Here is a 14,843-nt window from a genome sequence, read left to right as displayed (position 1 = left end):
GGTTTGATTTTACCTGGCACTGCTTTTAATATAATTTAAAGAATGTATTGGTAATACGGAAGTCTTCATAAATGAAGGCAAAGTTGTAATTAATAGTTATCCAGTGATTTTAAGATACATAAAAAAGCACATACACACTTACCTAAGTGTAAGGTGATTGGTAAAGAAAGTATATCAGATTTTATTCCTTTAAAGCATGGAAGCATCTCTTCTAGGTCACAACAGCTGTCCCAAAGTATATCTAAAAGCCATGGCACATCTGGTTTACTGGGGTGTTCCTAATAACATGAATCATACAAAATGAATCACATTAATAAATGTATCACGAACGTAAGAATTTAAGTTGAAGATATAAATTAAATAGTCTGGCTGCTTTTAGAGCTGCTGGCATATACAGTGAAATAAAGCATGACTGAACATGTTTGTGGACCAACGTACCCTACGTGAAGGTAAGCTAACTGGTTCTTATGAGACCAACCATGTCAGTCTACAATAATTTGACATAACAAATTACAAATCAGGTGCCAGTTCTCTAATCTGGGTTAAGGTGGCCACACATGATACATTAAAAATATCAGATTGTACGATAAAAAAAGATCACACGATTATCCAGAAAGATCAAAAGCTTTTTTTATGCAAGCAGGAAATCTGATTATATATATATATATATATATATATATATATATATATATATATATATATATATATATATATATATATATATATATATATATATATATATATATATATATTATATTCTTTTTTGTGTGTGTATCAATTGGGAGTGGTGGGTTTTTCTGATCAATTTGAATGATGTAGATTAGATTGTCAATTTCCTAATGTATAAACACATGCAATTTTTCAGTTTTCAATAATTTTTCTCACAGTTGAGGAAAAACTGAAAGCACATGTGTGATACATTGGTCAGATTTTTCAAATGGTACAATCATAAAAATTGTAATTCTCGAATTAAATGGAAATTTAAAAAATTGTATGGTGTGCAGCCACCTTTAGTCAAACCAATAAAAGATTTGATTTTATTGGTTGTAGAGCGGCTATCATGCCTGTCACAGCTCTACTATATCCATCTAAAATACCCTTATGTTCTATATTCTGAATTATAATTGAGTGAGCTATAGGCTTCATATGCATTTGTCTGTTGATTTATCGACCTGTTTATTCAACAACAGTTGGTACAATAAGAAATACTTGGAGTCAGCAGGTTTCCTGTAGAGGTTAATGTCTTGATTTTGCAAGATTACGTTTATCGTCACATTTAGTTGAACACAGTCATGCCCTTCAGGCTATAGGTTTGGCATCAAGCTATTGATATAAAGAAACATTTAAAAGATTCATCTGCAGTAAAAGCACTAAAATTGCACCTTATCTAAGCCTGCAGCCCCTCTGAGGAAGAAATTCCATTCTGACTCAGTGATTTCTCCTTTCTGTCGCATGATCTCTATGCAGAGCATAAAACTGTAAATAAGCTTGTGCTGCTCAAAGAGGCCCCGTGAAACATTGGTATAAGCAGAGAACAGAGTCTGGCTGAGCAGGGTTGCTAGACGAGTGTCAAGATCATTGCTCTTTTCTGCTGTCTCAATTGTCATATTGAATAACTGTAAAGAAAAAAAAACAAGTCAGAGAAAACTGTACACACAGCCATCAGGAAATATTACACAATGGTTGTGTCCTATTTAATTGTACTGTATACAAAGCAAAATGATGCACGCTAGATTTAGGGCTAGTTCACAGGGCTCAGTTGTGTTGCAGAATAATTCTGCATGTCCGCTCACTGCCCATATAATTCTATGGGCCTGTTCACAGTATTATTACAGTTATTCTAACTCGCTGCATGCAGGCTTTGTGTTTAAGTCTATGTCCAGTCTCCATTGCAGTTCACACTCATTATAACGCGTGCATTATGCAACTGACCACTGTGAACCTAGCCTCAAAGTTTGATAAAAACAGTAAAACTATAAATACAGTTTTGGCATTATCATAATTGTTTTTGAGCCAGACAAAGGACAATTAAAAATGGATTTCACATTTAAATGTTCAGCCAGGTATAAATTTCCAAAACTGACCGTAAGCTCAGATTGCACTCATCGTCATATTAATTGTACTCTTGAATAGAGATTGGAAAAAAATCCAATCTAGCTGCATGAGTAACTGTCTGCAAAGTGCAGGAACCACTATTACGCTCTTTCTACACCTGAACCAATCAAGCCATTAGCATTTGGCTGGGACTCATTGAATGGCTGTGTTTTATACTATGTGTTTAAAAAAAGAATTTAAGCAAGTCGAAATAATGTTTTTCACGAATCCCTGGCATTTCTCTTTTCTAAGCAGGTTTCAGCTGTTATTATAGTGCAAATATCTAATTGACGTCTGCATGTAACAACCAATATTGCACAGCCCAAGTATGAATGTGTAGTGTGTTCATGAAGCCCACAGTATAAAAGGCAGTGATGAAAAATGGCTCTAATTCTCAGCCTGAAATATGCTGTGAACACTACCGAACTCACTCAAGAAATTGGTGCAAATTAATTTTTCCCCTTGATTGCGTCTAATGTTTTATAGGAAATCAGGCTGTGCCAGTTGGAGCCCCAGAGAGCAGCTAAAAGCAAATCGACGCTGGCAACAAACCAGTTTTTACTTCGCTGTTTTGTTTTTTTCCTTTTTAATTGAGGGAAATATGCAGATACTAGATTATATATAAATGTTCTAGAAAATATACTTTTACTATATAATTACATAAATGACTGTAAAAAAAATGTTTTTGTTACAAAGATGCTCTTTATAATGTGACATTTTGTCATACATATATGACATATTTATTGCCGCAACAATCTGTTGTTATCGATTATATAATAAACCAAAAGAAGTTTACATTGGTCCACCCTGATCTTCATTCTGGCAATGGAACAAACCCTTGGCCCATAAGATTAAATATGTTCTAGAAAGATGAAGACTGAACTTACTTGTTTGAAGTACTTCAAAGAGAACTGATACATTGGATCTATTTCTGAGAGACTGGCAATCACAAAGTAGATGACAGACCCTTGGGTGGCCACAGTTCTGTACTTTTCTCGAGCTGCGTTTATCTTTTGTTCAGTGGCTTCAGCTTCTTGCAGCCTAGTTTTGATAGCGCCTGAAGTTATCTACACTCAGGGAGCAAAAAGATTATTTAATTGGATGCTCTCATTGGCACCCAATCCTCAGATATTAAAGTCCTCATATATTTAAATATTAAGATTAAAACAGATAACAAATACAGGAATAATGTAGTGCATACAGAGTGTTAACATATACAAGTGTAAAATATGCTTAATATGGTACATATTTTATTGACTGCTTTTTTTTAGCATAAATACTTTATTACTATATTTTGCTCCAGAGTTTCATAAGGGCTCATTCACACTAGTCTTTGAGTTCAAATGCATGAAAATGCATAAATAAAAACGTATGAATGGGTGTGAACGGGTTTGTGAGTTGCTGTGCATTGCCATGCATTTCCATGAGTTTTAACACCCAACCAGTTGTGAATGAGCCCTAAGGTCAGATGTGTGTATATGCAAGGCCAACCGTGATTCATGACGGTGTTTCCGATTGCTAGTGTTGTAGTCCAATCAGGTAGTTAGTACTGGCAAAGGATTAATAATCGTCTAGAGGACATAAGCTATAGCTGTGAGCCTGTGCATTGTTTCTCTATTCATTTCAATAGAACCATGTGCAACTGTAAGCCTGTGCAATCCTATGCATTAACCGAATGTTGTAAGTAGGAATATGAATATAAGTATGAATAGGAACAGTGGGTGATGGCTTCGTCTGGGTGGCACAGTTGTGGGCTGTGGCTTAGTGTGTGTGGCAGCTTAGAGTGGCATTTGCGGTGTGTGTGCACAGCTGCAGGTGCATCCGGGCATATTTAAATATGTACAGACGACCTCCAGGTGGTGGCTTAGTGTGCTTGGTGCATCTCCCTTAAGTTGGGGGCTCCTCTAGCTACCTAATACTTGGGGACACCTTTAGTTACATAATACTGAGGATAGCTCTTGCTACCTAATATTAAGGGGCACCTGTAGCTATCTATGTTGGGTAAGGGAGAAGTGATAGCTGGGCCAGCCAGCACACTTGTGGTGTGGTTTGATGGGAGTTTTTAGGTTCATGGAGGGTGAAGTCTAGGGTGCCGGGGCATCTGTGCCTATAGGCTCCTGTGGTGGAAATCTGGGCCTGTTTCTCATGCACTCGTTTATAAATGGTGAAATTATACTGTGTGCAAGTACGTTGCCTAGCACTTTAACTGGCTTTATTGCTATGTTATAAAAGTTATGTCTTAGTAATTCAAGCAGGTTTACCTTGCTTGAATCCTTTAATTGCTTTCCGGGTTTTTGAACAAACTTGACATTCAGTGACATTATGCATCACACATGACTTAGTTACAGTTAATTTTGTTGATTGAAAGTATGTAACATGAAATGCATCTCTTAACTGCCAACACTTAGGAATTAGGAAAGACAACTGAAGTGAGAGGGATATGGAGGCTGCCATATTTAATCCCTTTTAAATAATACCAGTTACCGGGCTAGCTGGCTGATCTTCTGCCTCAGATACTTTTAGTAATAGACTAAAACTAGTCCTTGGTAAGAGTACTTGTAGAAGGTACAGACGGGAACAAAGAACATCTACTGTATCAGGCCCTAGGCAATGTAACTGTGGGAACAAGAGTGATGTGCAGGTACTCTGCAGGGGAATGAGGGGATGCGTCCTCTATTACACATTCTTTATGCACAATCTGAACATGGATCAGGTCCTAGGCAATATAACTGTGGGTACATGTAAGAGTGATGTGCAGGTACTCTGCAGGAGAATGAGGCTATTATTCCTCTATTTCACATTCTTCATGTACAATCTGAACCAGGTTTATGGTTGATAGACAAAACCTCTGTGTTTAATATGCACAACATTCTCAGTGGATTCCCTGCAGCTCTGTTAGGAGTGCAATACGTATAGTACTACTGTGTAACAAAGTAAACCTGAGACAGATGAAATTAAAGTTTTATACATACACGGGGCTTCTTCCAGCCCCCTTCAGACTAATCAGTCCCTCGCTGTCCTCCTCCGCCACCTGGATCTTCTGCTATGGGTCCAGGTACTTAAGCCAGTCGGGCGTAGTGTGCATGCACACACTCCGCCACTGGGTGCGAACTACACCTGCACAGCACTATTGCGTAGGTGCAGAATGCTCCTGGCTGTGGAAGCGGCATGCGGCTGGACTGCGATGACTGGCTGAATTACCGGGACTCATAGCAGATGATCCAGGTGGTGGAGAAGGACAGCGAGGAACTGATTAGCCTGAAGGGGGCTGGAGGAAGCCCCAGGTATGTACAGTATAAAACTTTTCTTTTCATCTGTCTCAGGTACCCTTTAATTCGTAGTCACCAAACCAAATTTTAACAACATATCAAATGATTTGATTTCACGAGCAAAGGGAGTGCATACATTTGCATAAACCAGCATCAACGCAGAATTATTTCCATCTCATAGACCATCTCTATTAGTGATACAGCTACACATCAGGCTTTATTCTTACAGCATAGATGTTATTTAGATGTTATTTAGTATATACATCGTATATACAATCACAATCAGATATGTATATCTGACTTTAAAAATACGGGGACTGCTTTATTGAAGCAGCACAAGTAACTATTTTTTGATTGGTTTGTTTCATTTTTGTGGACTAAGCCCAGCTATTACTGTGTATATAAATCATTTATGATGATGTTTATCTGAGAAATAGAACATTTTATCATATTTTCTATTTGAATTACAGTTTAAATTCATTAGGAGGCGGAGTTGGTGCATTTTTTCCTGACTCCGACTCCAGGTGCCCAAAAATGGCTCCAACTCCGACTCCACAGCCCTGGTTACAGCTTAGAATGTGTTATTGCTACCGCCTCTATGCAGTGTCCTATTTATATTTTCAGTACATGAGGTTTGACCATTGCAAATAACATTAAATAATTCCCTCAGCTTAATAAGGTAGCTTAGTGCAGCACATGATTTATTTCAATGCAGCAATGTTCAGCAATTGTTTTTTGATATGCAGAAGAGCACGGAAGATCACCTGCAAATCACACCTGTTCAATATGTGGCAGGGAGCACCACGACCTACTGCGGATTCCAAATTAGAATTCCTCTGCTTAGTAAATCAGTCACTCTACGTAGCATATTATATAGTTGAATAGAGTTGAATTACCAGGTAATAAAAGTTATTTGCACTATTACAAACCAGTCACCCATATTCAGTCTGAGTCAATGTGGCTGGTTGTTAGCCTACAGATTAGAGTGAACTCAGCCTATTTCACATTATTCTATTTTTTTCTTTTAATTGCTGAGAGCCTTTAAAATGAGCAGATAAGCCAAATTAAGCAGTCCATTTCTCATCAGGGCTGGATTTACCATAAGGCACTGTGGGCACGTGCCTACAGGTACCTGATGATGAAAACGCGGCTTACTCCTTTCCCCAAGCGCCTCCTTCCCTTCTTCCCTATGCAGAGTCCAGAGCAGAGTGTAATGGGAGGTTAACCACTTCAGCCTTCAGTCGTGTTTTACTTTATGCATCCAAGCAACTTTCACCTCCCATTCATTCGCCAATAACTTTATCACTACTTATCACAATAAATTGATCTATATCTTGTTTTTTCCGCCAACAATTAGGCTGTCTTTGGGTGGTACATTTTGCTAAAGCCAATATAGCTTTAAAATAATACATGCTACCATAATTAAAACCCACGTATTTGATTTACCCATTTGTCGCGATTATTACACCATTTAAATTATGGAAATAAAGGTGCATTTTTTCAATTTGCATCCATCACTGTTTAAAAGCTTATAATTTAAAAAATAATAGTAATATACTCTCTTGACATGCATATTAAGAAAAAGGTTAAGACCATTAGGTAACTATTTATGTTGTTTTTGTTTTGTTTTTATTGTAATATTTTTTTTAATTTAAAATGGTATTTGGGTTTTTTTGGGAGTGAGGGGGTAAACAGATAATTTTAAATGTAATTGATTGTGTGTATTTAGGCTGGTTGATGGTCAGCCTACAGATTAGAGTGATCTCAGCCTATTTCACATTATTCTATTACTTTAAAATGAGCAGATGAGCCAAATGAAGCAGTTTGTTTCTTTACCATAAGGCACTGTAGGCATATGCCTACAGGTTAGAGATGGTCCGAACCTCCAGGTTTGCGAATGTCTGCAAAAGTTCGGTTCGCGCGAACTTTCGTGAACCGCAATAGACTTCAATGGGGAGGCGAACTATGAAAAATAGAAACACTTATGCTGACCAGAAAAGTGCTGGAAAAGATGTTTCAAGGGGTCTAACACCTGGAGGGAGGCATGGCGGAGTGGGATACAAGCGCAGAAATCACATTGAATGCTAAATTGCAGGCCTAAAGTGCTTTAAAACATCTTGCATTTGTATGCATCAATCAGGGAGTGTAATTAGAGTACTGCTTCACACTGACACACGAAACTCACTGTGTAACGCACCGTAAACAGCTGTTCGTGTAGTGACCGCCGTGCTGGGCAGGTGCGCACCATGCCGGGCTGTGGTAGCTCAATGATAGAACAACAGTGACTGTCCAGCTGATCAAATTTGGTCTGTCCACAATGAAGCAACAACCTTATTATCTTGGGTGTGACCCCCCCACCCCGTTGGGTGTGCCCCCCCCCCCCGAGACACTCATATAGTCAGCGGTCATTGCTTCATTGTGATACGCAAGCCCCTTCACTGCGTCAAGGTAACGATCACGAAGGGGAATTGACACATGTACATGCCTTTTGTTTTGTTGTTGCAGCTGCACTGCAGCCAGAAAAATTAGGCAGGCATGTACACGCACCAGAAAAATGATTATAGCGGCCACTACTAGCAGCGGCCTTAAAAATTCAAGAATCCACCTGGAGTCCTGGACCCTGTTGGTGGTGGCGGAGAAGGCAGGTTGGTGGTGGCGGAGAAGGCAGTCAACCGGCACCCGGGCAGAGATGCTGTGTGGGGAGTGACTTAGTCTTGGGGTAGGCAGTCATATGGCGTGCAGGCAGAGATGCTGTGTGTGGGGACTGACTTAGTGTTTGGGCAGGCCTGAGCATGCTTTGCAGACCAGGCATCCGTGGTTAGATGGACCCTTGACCCAACGCTGTGTGCCAGAGATGTCACCACTTGCCTTTCAACATCACGGTACAGTTTAGGTATTGCCTTTTTTGAGAAAAAATTGCGGCCTGGTATCTTCCACTGCGGTGTGTGGCTTTGCTTTTGTGTGCTGCTTTTCCTCCGGTGGTCATCCCATTGCAATTTGTGCTTTGTAATCATGTGCCTTTGTAATTATATAAGAGAGAACAGAGGCGCCAAAAGGATAAAAGGGGTTTTAAAGGAGCTTAAAAGCCAAAACTTGGTAAATAGAGGAGGCAGTGGTGGACTTACCCCCTCCAAGCAGACACAACACGACTGTACATTCAGTCTATTTATTAACGAACTCCAGATAAAACAAAGCAACGCGTTTCACGGGTCAGCGCCCGCTTCCTCAGGCAATAGAAAAAGGAGTTACAGCATCTAGCAAAACAAACGACACTCAGCGCCTCTGCCTATTCCTGAGTGGGGTCAGCATAATCTCCCCACCGGCCTTTACAGTGGTTGCCTATTGGTGACCCATGTTTGTGAGTATAACAACTATTACTCTTTGTCATTACCCCCTTTGTCAATACATACTACACTATTGGGGCTCTTGGTGTTCCTCTGTTTATCTCATGTGCCTTCGTAAGGTAGTTGTCCCTACGCGGGTCTTGGTCTTTCCACGGCTCAATTTTTTTTCAGGGGGGCTGTGCATCTCTGGAGCCTTCACTTCACTTGCAGCCTGTGAGCACTGCCCATTGATTGCTGTCTTTTGAATGGCTCAATTTTCGGTGGCAGAGAGTACAGATGGCATTGCTCTCATCTGAGGAAGACACACAAAAACATTTCCACACCGCTGAGCACTGAGGTGATGGCACTTTGGTGGGGCAGCCGACTGAGTGTTAAGTGGGGTGCCAGAATCAGAGTAGGAGGAGGAAGATATGTCACGCTTCAGTGCGGAAGCTGAGAAAGATGAGGTATTCTGTGTTAAATAGTCAACTAGGTCCTGACAATATTGGGGGTTGATGGCACGTGACATGCCTTCTTCTGAACACTGTACTTTGGTCGAGGGCCCAACGAAATCACGACTACGCGACCTCGAACAGACCTGCCAGGTGGCCTGCCTCTGCCTTTTGTTTTGTCCGTATTGGGGGGGATGAAGTGAAAGGTATGCACTGACTTGACTAATACAATGTGCAGTCAGTCACACAGGTGCAGTTAACAGGTATGCACGGACTGGTATATCACACTGCGTGCACTCATGTAGGTAGGTGGGTACACTGAACACAACAGGTAGCATATGCAGTGATGGGTATTACAATGTGCACCTGTCACACACAGACAGGTAGCGGACAGGCACAGTGACATTGCTTGCGCTCAGCTCACATAGGTAGGTGGGTACACTGGAAAAAACAGGTAGGTAGGTATATGCAGTGATGGGTATTACAATGTGCACCTGTCACACACAAACAGGTACTGGACAGGCACAGTGACACTGCGTGCGCTCACGTAGGTAGGTGGGTGCACTGAAGTGAACAACAGGTAGTAGTTATATGCAGTGATGGGTATTACAATGTGCACTTGGCACAGTAGTAATTATACCACCAAGGGGCCAAAGGCCAGCTGTGACTGACTGGCAGGGCTGTATATAATGCAAGTGGGCCACACAAAAAAAAATAGATCACACGAACAAGATTATCTCTCAAAAGAGCTGTTGAGGGGTGCTTTTTTAGCTATAACAATCAGCCAGGAACAAGCTAACAAGCCTACAAGAGCCTAACTAAGCTTTCCCTATGAGAGTCTGCAGCAGCTCTCCCTTCTCTAATTACTGCAGACACACAAGTGAGTCCAATGCCTGACGCTGCCTGCCTTTTATAAGGGGGGGGGGGGGCCTCCAGGAGGGAGTGTAGCCTAATTGGCTACACTGTGCCTGTTGGGCCAAACCTCCGATTTTAGGTTCGCGAACCTGGTTCGCGAACTTCCGCGGAAGGTTCGGTTCGTGTTAAAGTTCGCGAACCGCAATAGACTTCAATGGGGATGCGAACTTTGAAAAAAAAAAATAATTATGCTGGCCACAAAAGTGATGGAAAAGATGTTTCAAGGGGTCTAACACCTGGAGGGGGCATGGCGGAGTGGGATACATGCCAAAAGTCCCCGGGAAAAATCTGGATTTGACGCAAAGCAGCGTTTTATGGGCAGAAATCACATTGAATGCTAAATGACAGGCCTAAAGTGCTTTAAAACATCTTGCATGTGTATACATCAATCAGGTAGTGTAATTAAGGTACTGCTTCACACTGACACACCAAACTCACCGTGTAACGCACCGCAAACAGCTGTTTGTGTAGTGACGGCCGTGCTGGACTGGTGCGCACCATGGCGAGAGTGCAGGTTTTGGTGGCTTTACAGCCCATATGGTCGCCTGGCTGATGTAGCTGAATGACAGAACAGTGACTGTCCAGCTGATCAAATTTGGTCTGACCACAATGAAGCAACGACCTTATTATCTTTTGTGTGCCCCCCGAGACACTCATCTAGGCGCCGGTCATTGCTTCATTGTGATACGCAAGCCCCATCGCCACGGCAAGGTAATGATCACGAAGGGGAATGGGCGCATGTACATGCCTTTTCTTTTGTTGTTGCAGCTGCCCGCAGTGCAGCCAGAAAAATTAGGCAGTCATGTACACGCACCAGAAAAATTATTACAGCGGCCGCTGCTAGCAGCGGCCTAAAAAATTCAGCAATCCGCCTGGAGTCCCGGACCCTGTTGGTGGTGGCGGAGAAGGTAGTCAAGCGGCCTGCAGGCAGACATGCTGTGTGGAGGGACTGGGAGCGACTTAGTCTTCTTGGGGCAGGCCAGGCAGCCAGTCACACGGCGTGCAGGCAGAGATGCTGTGTGTGCGGGGACTTAGTCTTGGGGCGGGCAGCAGCCCTCCGGGATCCATGCCTCATTCATTTTGATAAAGGTGAGGTACTTAACACTTTTGTGACTTAGGCGACTTCTCTTCTCTGTGACAATGCCTCCAGCTGCGCTGAAGGTCCTTTCTGACAGGACGCTTGCGGCAGGGCAGGAGAGAAGTTGGATGGCAAATTGGGACAGCTCTGGCCACAGGTCAAGCCTGCGCACCCAGTAGTTCAAGGGTTCCTCATCGCTGTTCACAGCAGTGTCTACATCCACACTTAAGGCCAGGTAGTCGGCTACCTGCCGTTCCAGGTGTTGGTGGAGGGTGGATCCGGAAGGGCTACGGCGAGGCGTTGGACTAAAGAACGTCCGCATGTCCGACATCACCATGAGATCGCTGGAGCGTCCTGTCTTTGACTGCGTGGACACGGAAGGAGGATTAGTGGCAGTGGTACCTTGCTGGCGTTGTGCTGTCACATCACCCTTAAAGGCATTGTAAAGCATAGTTGACAGCTGGTTCTGCATGTGCTGCATCCTTTCCACCTTCCGGTGAGTTGGTAACAGGTCCGCCACTTTGTGCCTGTACCGAGGGTCTAGTAGTGTGGCCACCCAGTACAGCTCATTCCCCTTGAGGTTTTTTATACGGGGGTCCCTCAACAGGCAGGACAGCATAAAAGACGACATCTGCACAAAGTCGGATCCAGTACCCTCCATCTCCTCTTGCTCTTCCTCAGTGACGTCAGGTAAGTCAACCTCCTCCCCCCAGCCGCGAACAATACCACGGGAAGGTTGAGCAGCACAAGCCCCTTGCAACGCCTGCTGCGGTTGTTCTCCTGCCGCTGTCCCCTCCTCCTCCTCCTCCTCCTGCTCCCCCAACGAAACACCTTGCTCATCATCCTCTGAGTCTGACTCGTCTTCTGCACACGACTTCTCTTCTTCCTCCTCCTCCCCCCTCTGTGCTGCCGCAGGTGTTGAGGAAACAGCTGGGTCTGATGAAAATTGGTCCCATGCCTGTTCCTGCCGTAACGGTTCCTGGTCACGCTCATTCACAGCTTCATCCGCCACTCTACGCACAGCACGCTCCAAGAAGTAAGCGTAGGGAATTAAGTCGCTGATGGTGCCCTCACTGCGGCTCACCAGGTTGGTCACCTCCTCAAACAGCCGCATGAGCCTGCATGCATTTTTCATCAGTGTCCAGTTGTCGGGCCAGAACATCCCCATCTTCCCAGACTGTTTCATTCTACTGTAGTTGTAGAGGTAGTGGGTCACGGCTTTCTTCTGTTCTAGCAGGCGGGAGAACATGAGCAGGGTCGAGTTCCAGCGAGTCGGGCTATCGCAAATGAGGCGTCTCACCGGCATGTTGTTTTTGCGCTGAATTCCTGCAAAGCGTGCCATGGCTGTGTAAGACCGCCTCAAATGCCCACAGAACTTCCTGGCCTGCTTCAGGACATTCGCTAAGCCAGGGTACTTTGCCACAAATCTTTGAACCACTAGATTCATGACATGTGCCATGCAGGGTATGTGTGTCAGCTTCCCCATATGCAAAGCGGCAAGCAGATTGCTGCCGTTGTCGCACACCACGTTGCCTATCTCCAGGTGGTGCGGGGTCAGCCACTCATTCACCTGTTTCTTATGAGCAGCCAGGAGAGCTGCTCCAGTGTGACTCTCCGCTTTGAGACAAGACATGTCTAAGATGGCGTGACACCGTCTTACCTGGCATGCAGCATAGGCCCTGCGGAGCTGGGGCTGTGTAGCTGGAGAGGAGAACTGCCACTCAGCCAAGGAGGAGGAGGACAGCGAAGAGCATGTAGCAGGAGGAGAGGAGGTGGCAGGAGGCCTGCCTGCAAGCCGTGGAGGTGTCACAATTTGGTCCGCTGCGCCCTGCTTGCCATCGTTCACCACCAGGTTCACCCAATTGGCTGTGTACGTAATGTAGCGGCCCTGCCCGTGCTTGGCAGACCAGGCATCCGTGGTCAGGTGTACCCTTGACCCAACGCTCTTCGCAAGAGATGACACCACTTGCCTCTCAACTTCACGGTGCAGTTGGGGTATGGCCTTTCTCGAAAAATAAGTGCGGCCTGGCATCTTCCACTGCGGTGTTCCGATGGCCACAAATTTACGGAAGGCCTCAGATTCCACCAGCCGGTATGGTAACAGCTGCCGAGCTAACAGTTCCGCCACGCCAGCTGTCAGACGCCGGGCAAGGGGGTGACTGGCCGAAATTGGCTTCTTCCGCTCAAACATTTCCTTCACGGACACCTGACTGCTGCTGTGGGCAGAGGAGCAGGAACCGCTCAAGGGCAGAGGCGGAGTGGAGGAGGGTGCCTGTGAAGGTGGAAGGGAGAAAGCGGCAGAAGCAGATAATGCACCTGATGGAGGAGGAAGAGGAGAAGGAGGGTGGCTTTGCTTTTGTGTGCTGCTGCTGCTTTTGCTCAGGTGGCCATCCCATTGCTGTTTGTGCCTTTTCTCCAGGTACCTTCGTAAGGCACTTGTCCCTACGTGAGTGTTGGCCTTTCCACGGCTCAATTTTTGTTGGCAGAGCGAACAGATGGCTTTGGTCCGATCTGAGGCACACACATTAAAAAATTTCCACACCGCTGAGCCACCCTGGGATGTGGGCACTATGGGGACCTCAGCAGCTGATGCTGAAGGGCAAGTTGGCTGGCTGTACATAGGTGGCGATACATGGTGCCGGACTCTGCCACCAGCTGTTTCTGATGAAGAGCTGCCCCAGCTTCTTTCAGCAACTTCTCTCCTCCTACTACTCTCTGACTCCCCCTCTGAACTGTCCCCCTCTTCATCTCCTCTATTGGGAACATACAGAGGATCCCTATCATCGTCATCATCGTAGTCATCCTGCCCAGCTTCGCTTGACTCAGAAAAATCCAAACATGCACCATCAGTAGGTCCTTCATCCTCCTTACACGTTACATCCATAGTGTTGCCGCGTAACGCAGACATATGAGCTGGTGAAAATTCATCTGGCTGTAACAACAATGGCTGTGCATCAGTGATTTCACCACTAAATAATTCTTGCGAAGTGTCAAATGCAGCGGAAGTGGTGCTAGTAGTAGCGCTGGTGGCTGAGCAAGATGAGGTGTTCTGTGTCGCTAAATACTCAACCACGTCCTGGCAATCTTGGGACGTGATGGGACGTGCCTTCTTCCGAGCACTGTACTGTGGGCCAGGTCCACACGAAATTACATTTACACGACCTCGTGCAGACCTGCCGGGTGGCCTTCCTCTGGCTCTGGCACTACCTCTTCCTCTACCTGTTTTGTCCATATCGGGTATGCACGGAGTGGTATATCACACTGCGTGCACTCACGTAGGTAGGTGGGTTCACTTAACTGCACAGGTATGCGCACTGATGCGGTGGGTTCACTGAACAGTACAGGTATACAGTGGCGGGTTCACTGAACACAACAGGTATGCAGTGGCGGGTTCACTAAACAGGTATACAGTGGCGGGTCCACTGAACAGAACAGGTATGCAGTGGCGGGGTCACTGAACAGAACAGGTATGCAGTGGCGGGTTCACAGAACAGGTATGCAGTGGCAGGTACACTGAACACAACAGGTATGCAGTGGCAGGTTCACTAAACAGTACAGGTATACAGTGGCGGGTTCACTGAACACAACAGGTATGCAGTGGCGGGTTCACTGAACAGAACAGGTATACAGTGGCGGGTTCACAGAACAGGTATGCAGTGGCAGGTTCACTGAACACAACAGGTATGCAGTGGCGGGTTCACTAAACAGGTAT

The 14,843-nt window shown here is 44.8% G+C and overlaps 1 protein-coding gene across 1 annotated transcript in view; it reads right to left on the bottom strand.

The window, feature by feature from the left end:
- Positions 1-14,843, bottom strand: part of DNAH6 (dynein axonemal heavy chain 6) — a 443,662-nt gene that overhangs the window by 115,038 nt on the left and 313,781 nt on the right. Inside the window, exons 61-63 of the mRNA XM_068233571.1 lie at positions 2,982-3,161; positions 1,383-1,616; positions 143-278 (exon numbers count right to left, since the gene is read on the bottom strand). Coding sequence (XP_068089672.1) covers positions 143-278; positions 1,383-1,616; positions 2,982-3,161 — 550 coding nt within the window. The remainder of the gene's footprint in view (positions 1-142; positions 279-1,382; positions 1,617-2,981; positions 3,162-14,843) is intronic.

The sequence above is a fragment of the Hyperolius riggenbachi genome, chromosome 1 (genome assembly GCF_040937935.1).
Source record: "Hyperolius riggenbachi isolate aHypRig1 chromosome 1, aHypRig1.pri, whole genome shotgun sequence".
Lineage (NCBI taxonomy): Eukaryota > Metazoa > Chordata > Amphibia > Anura > Hyperoliidae > Hyperolius > Hyperolius riggenbachi.
Note: the sequence above shows the minus strand (reverse complement) of the source record. Positions and strands in the feature narration are given on the sequence as shown.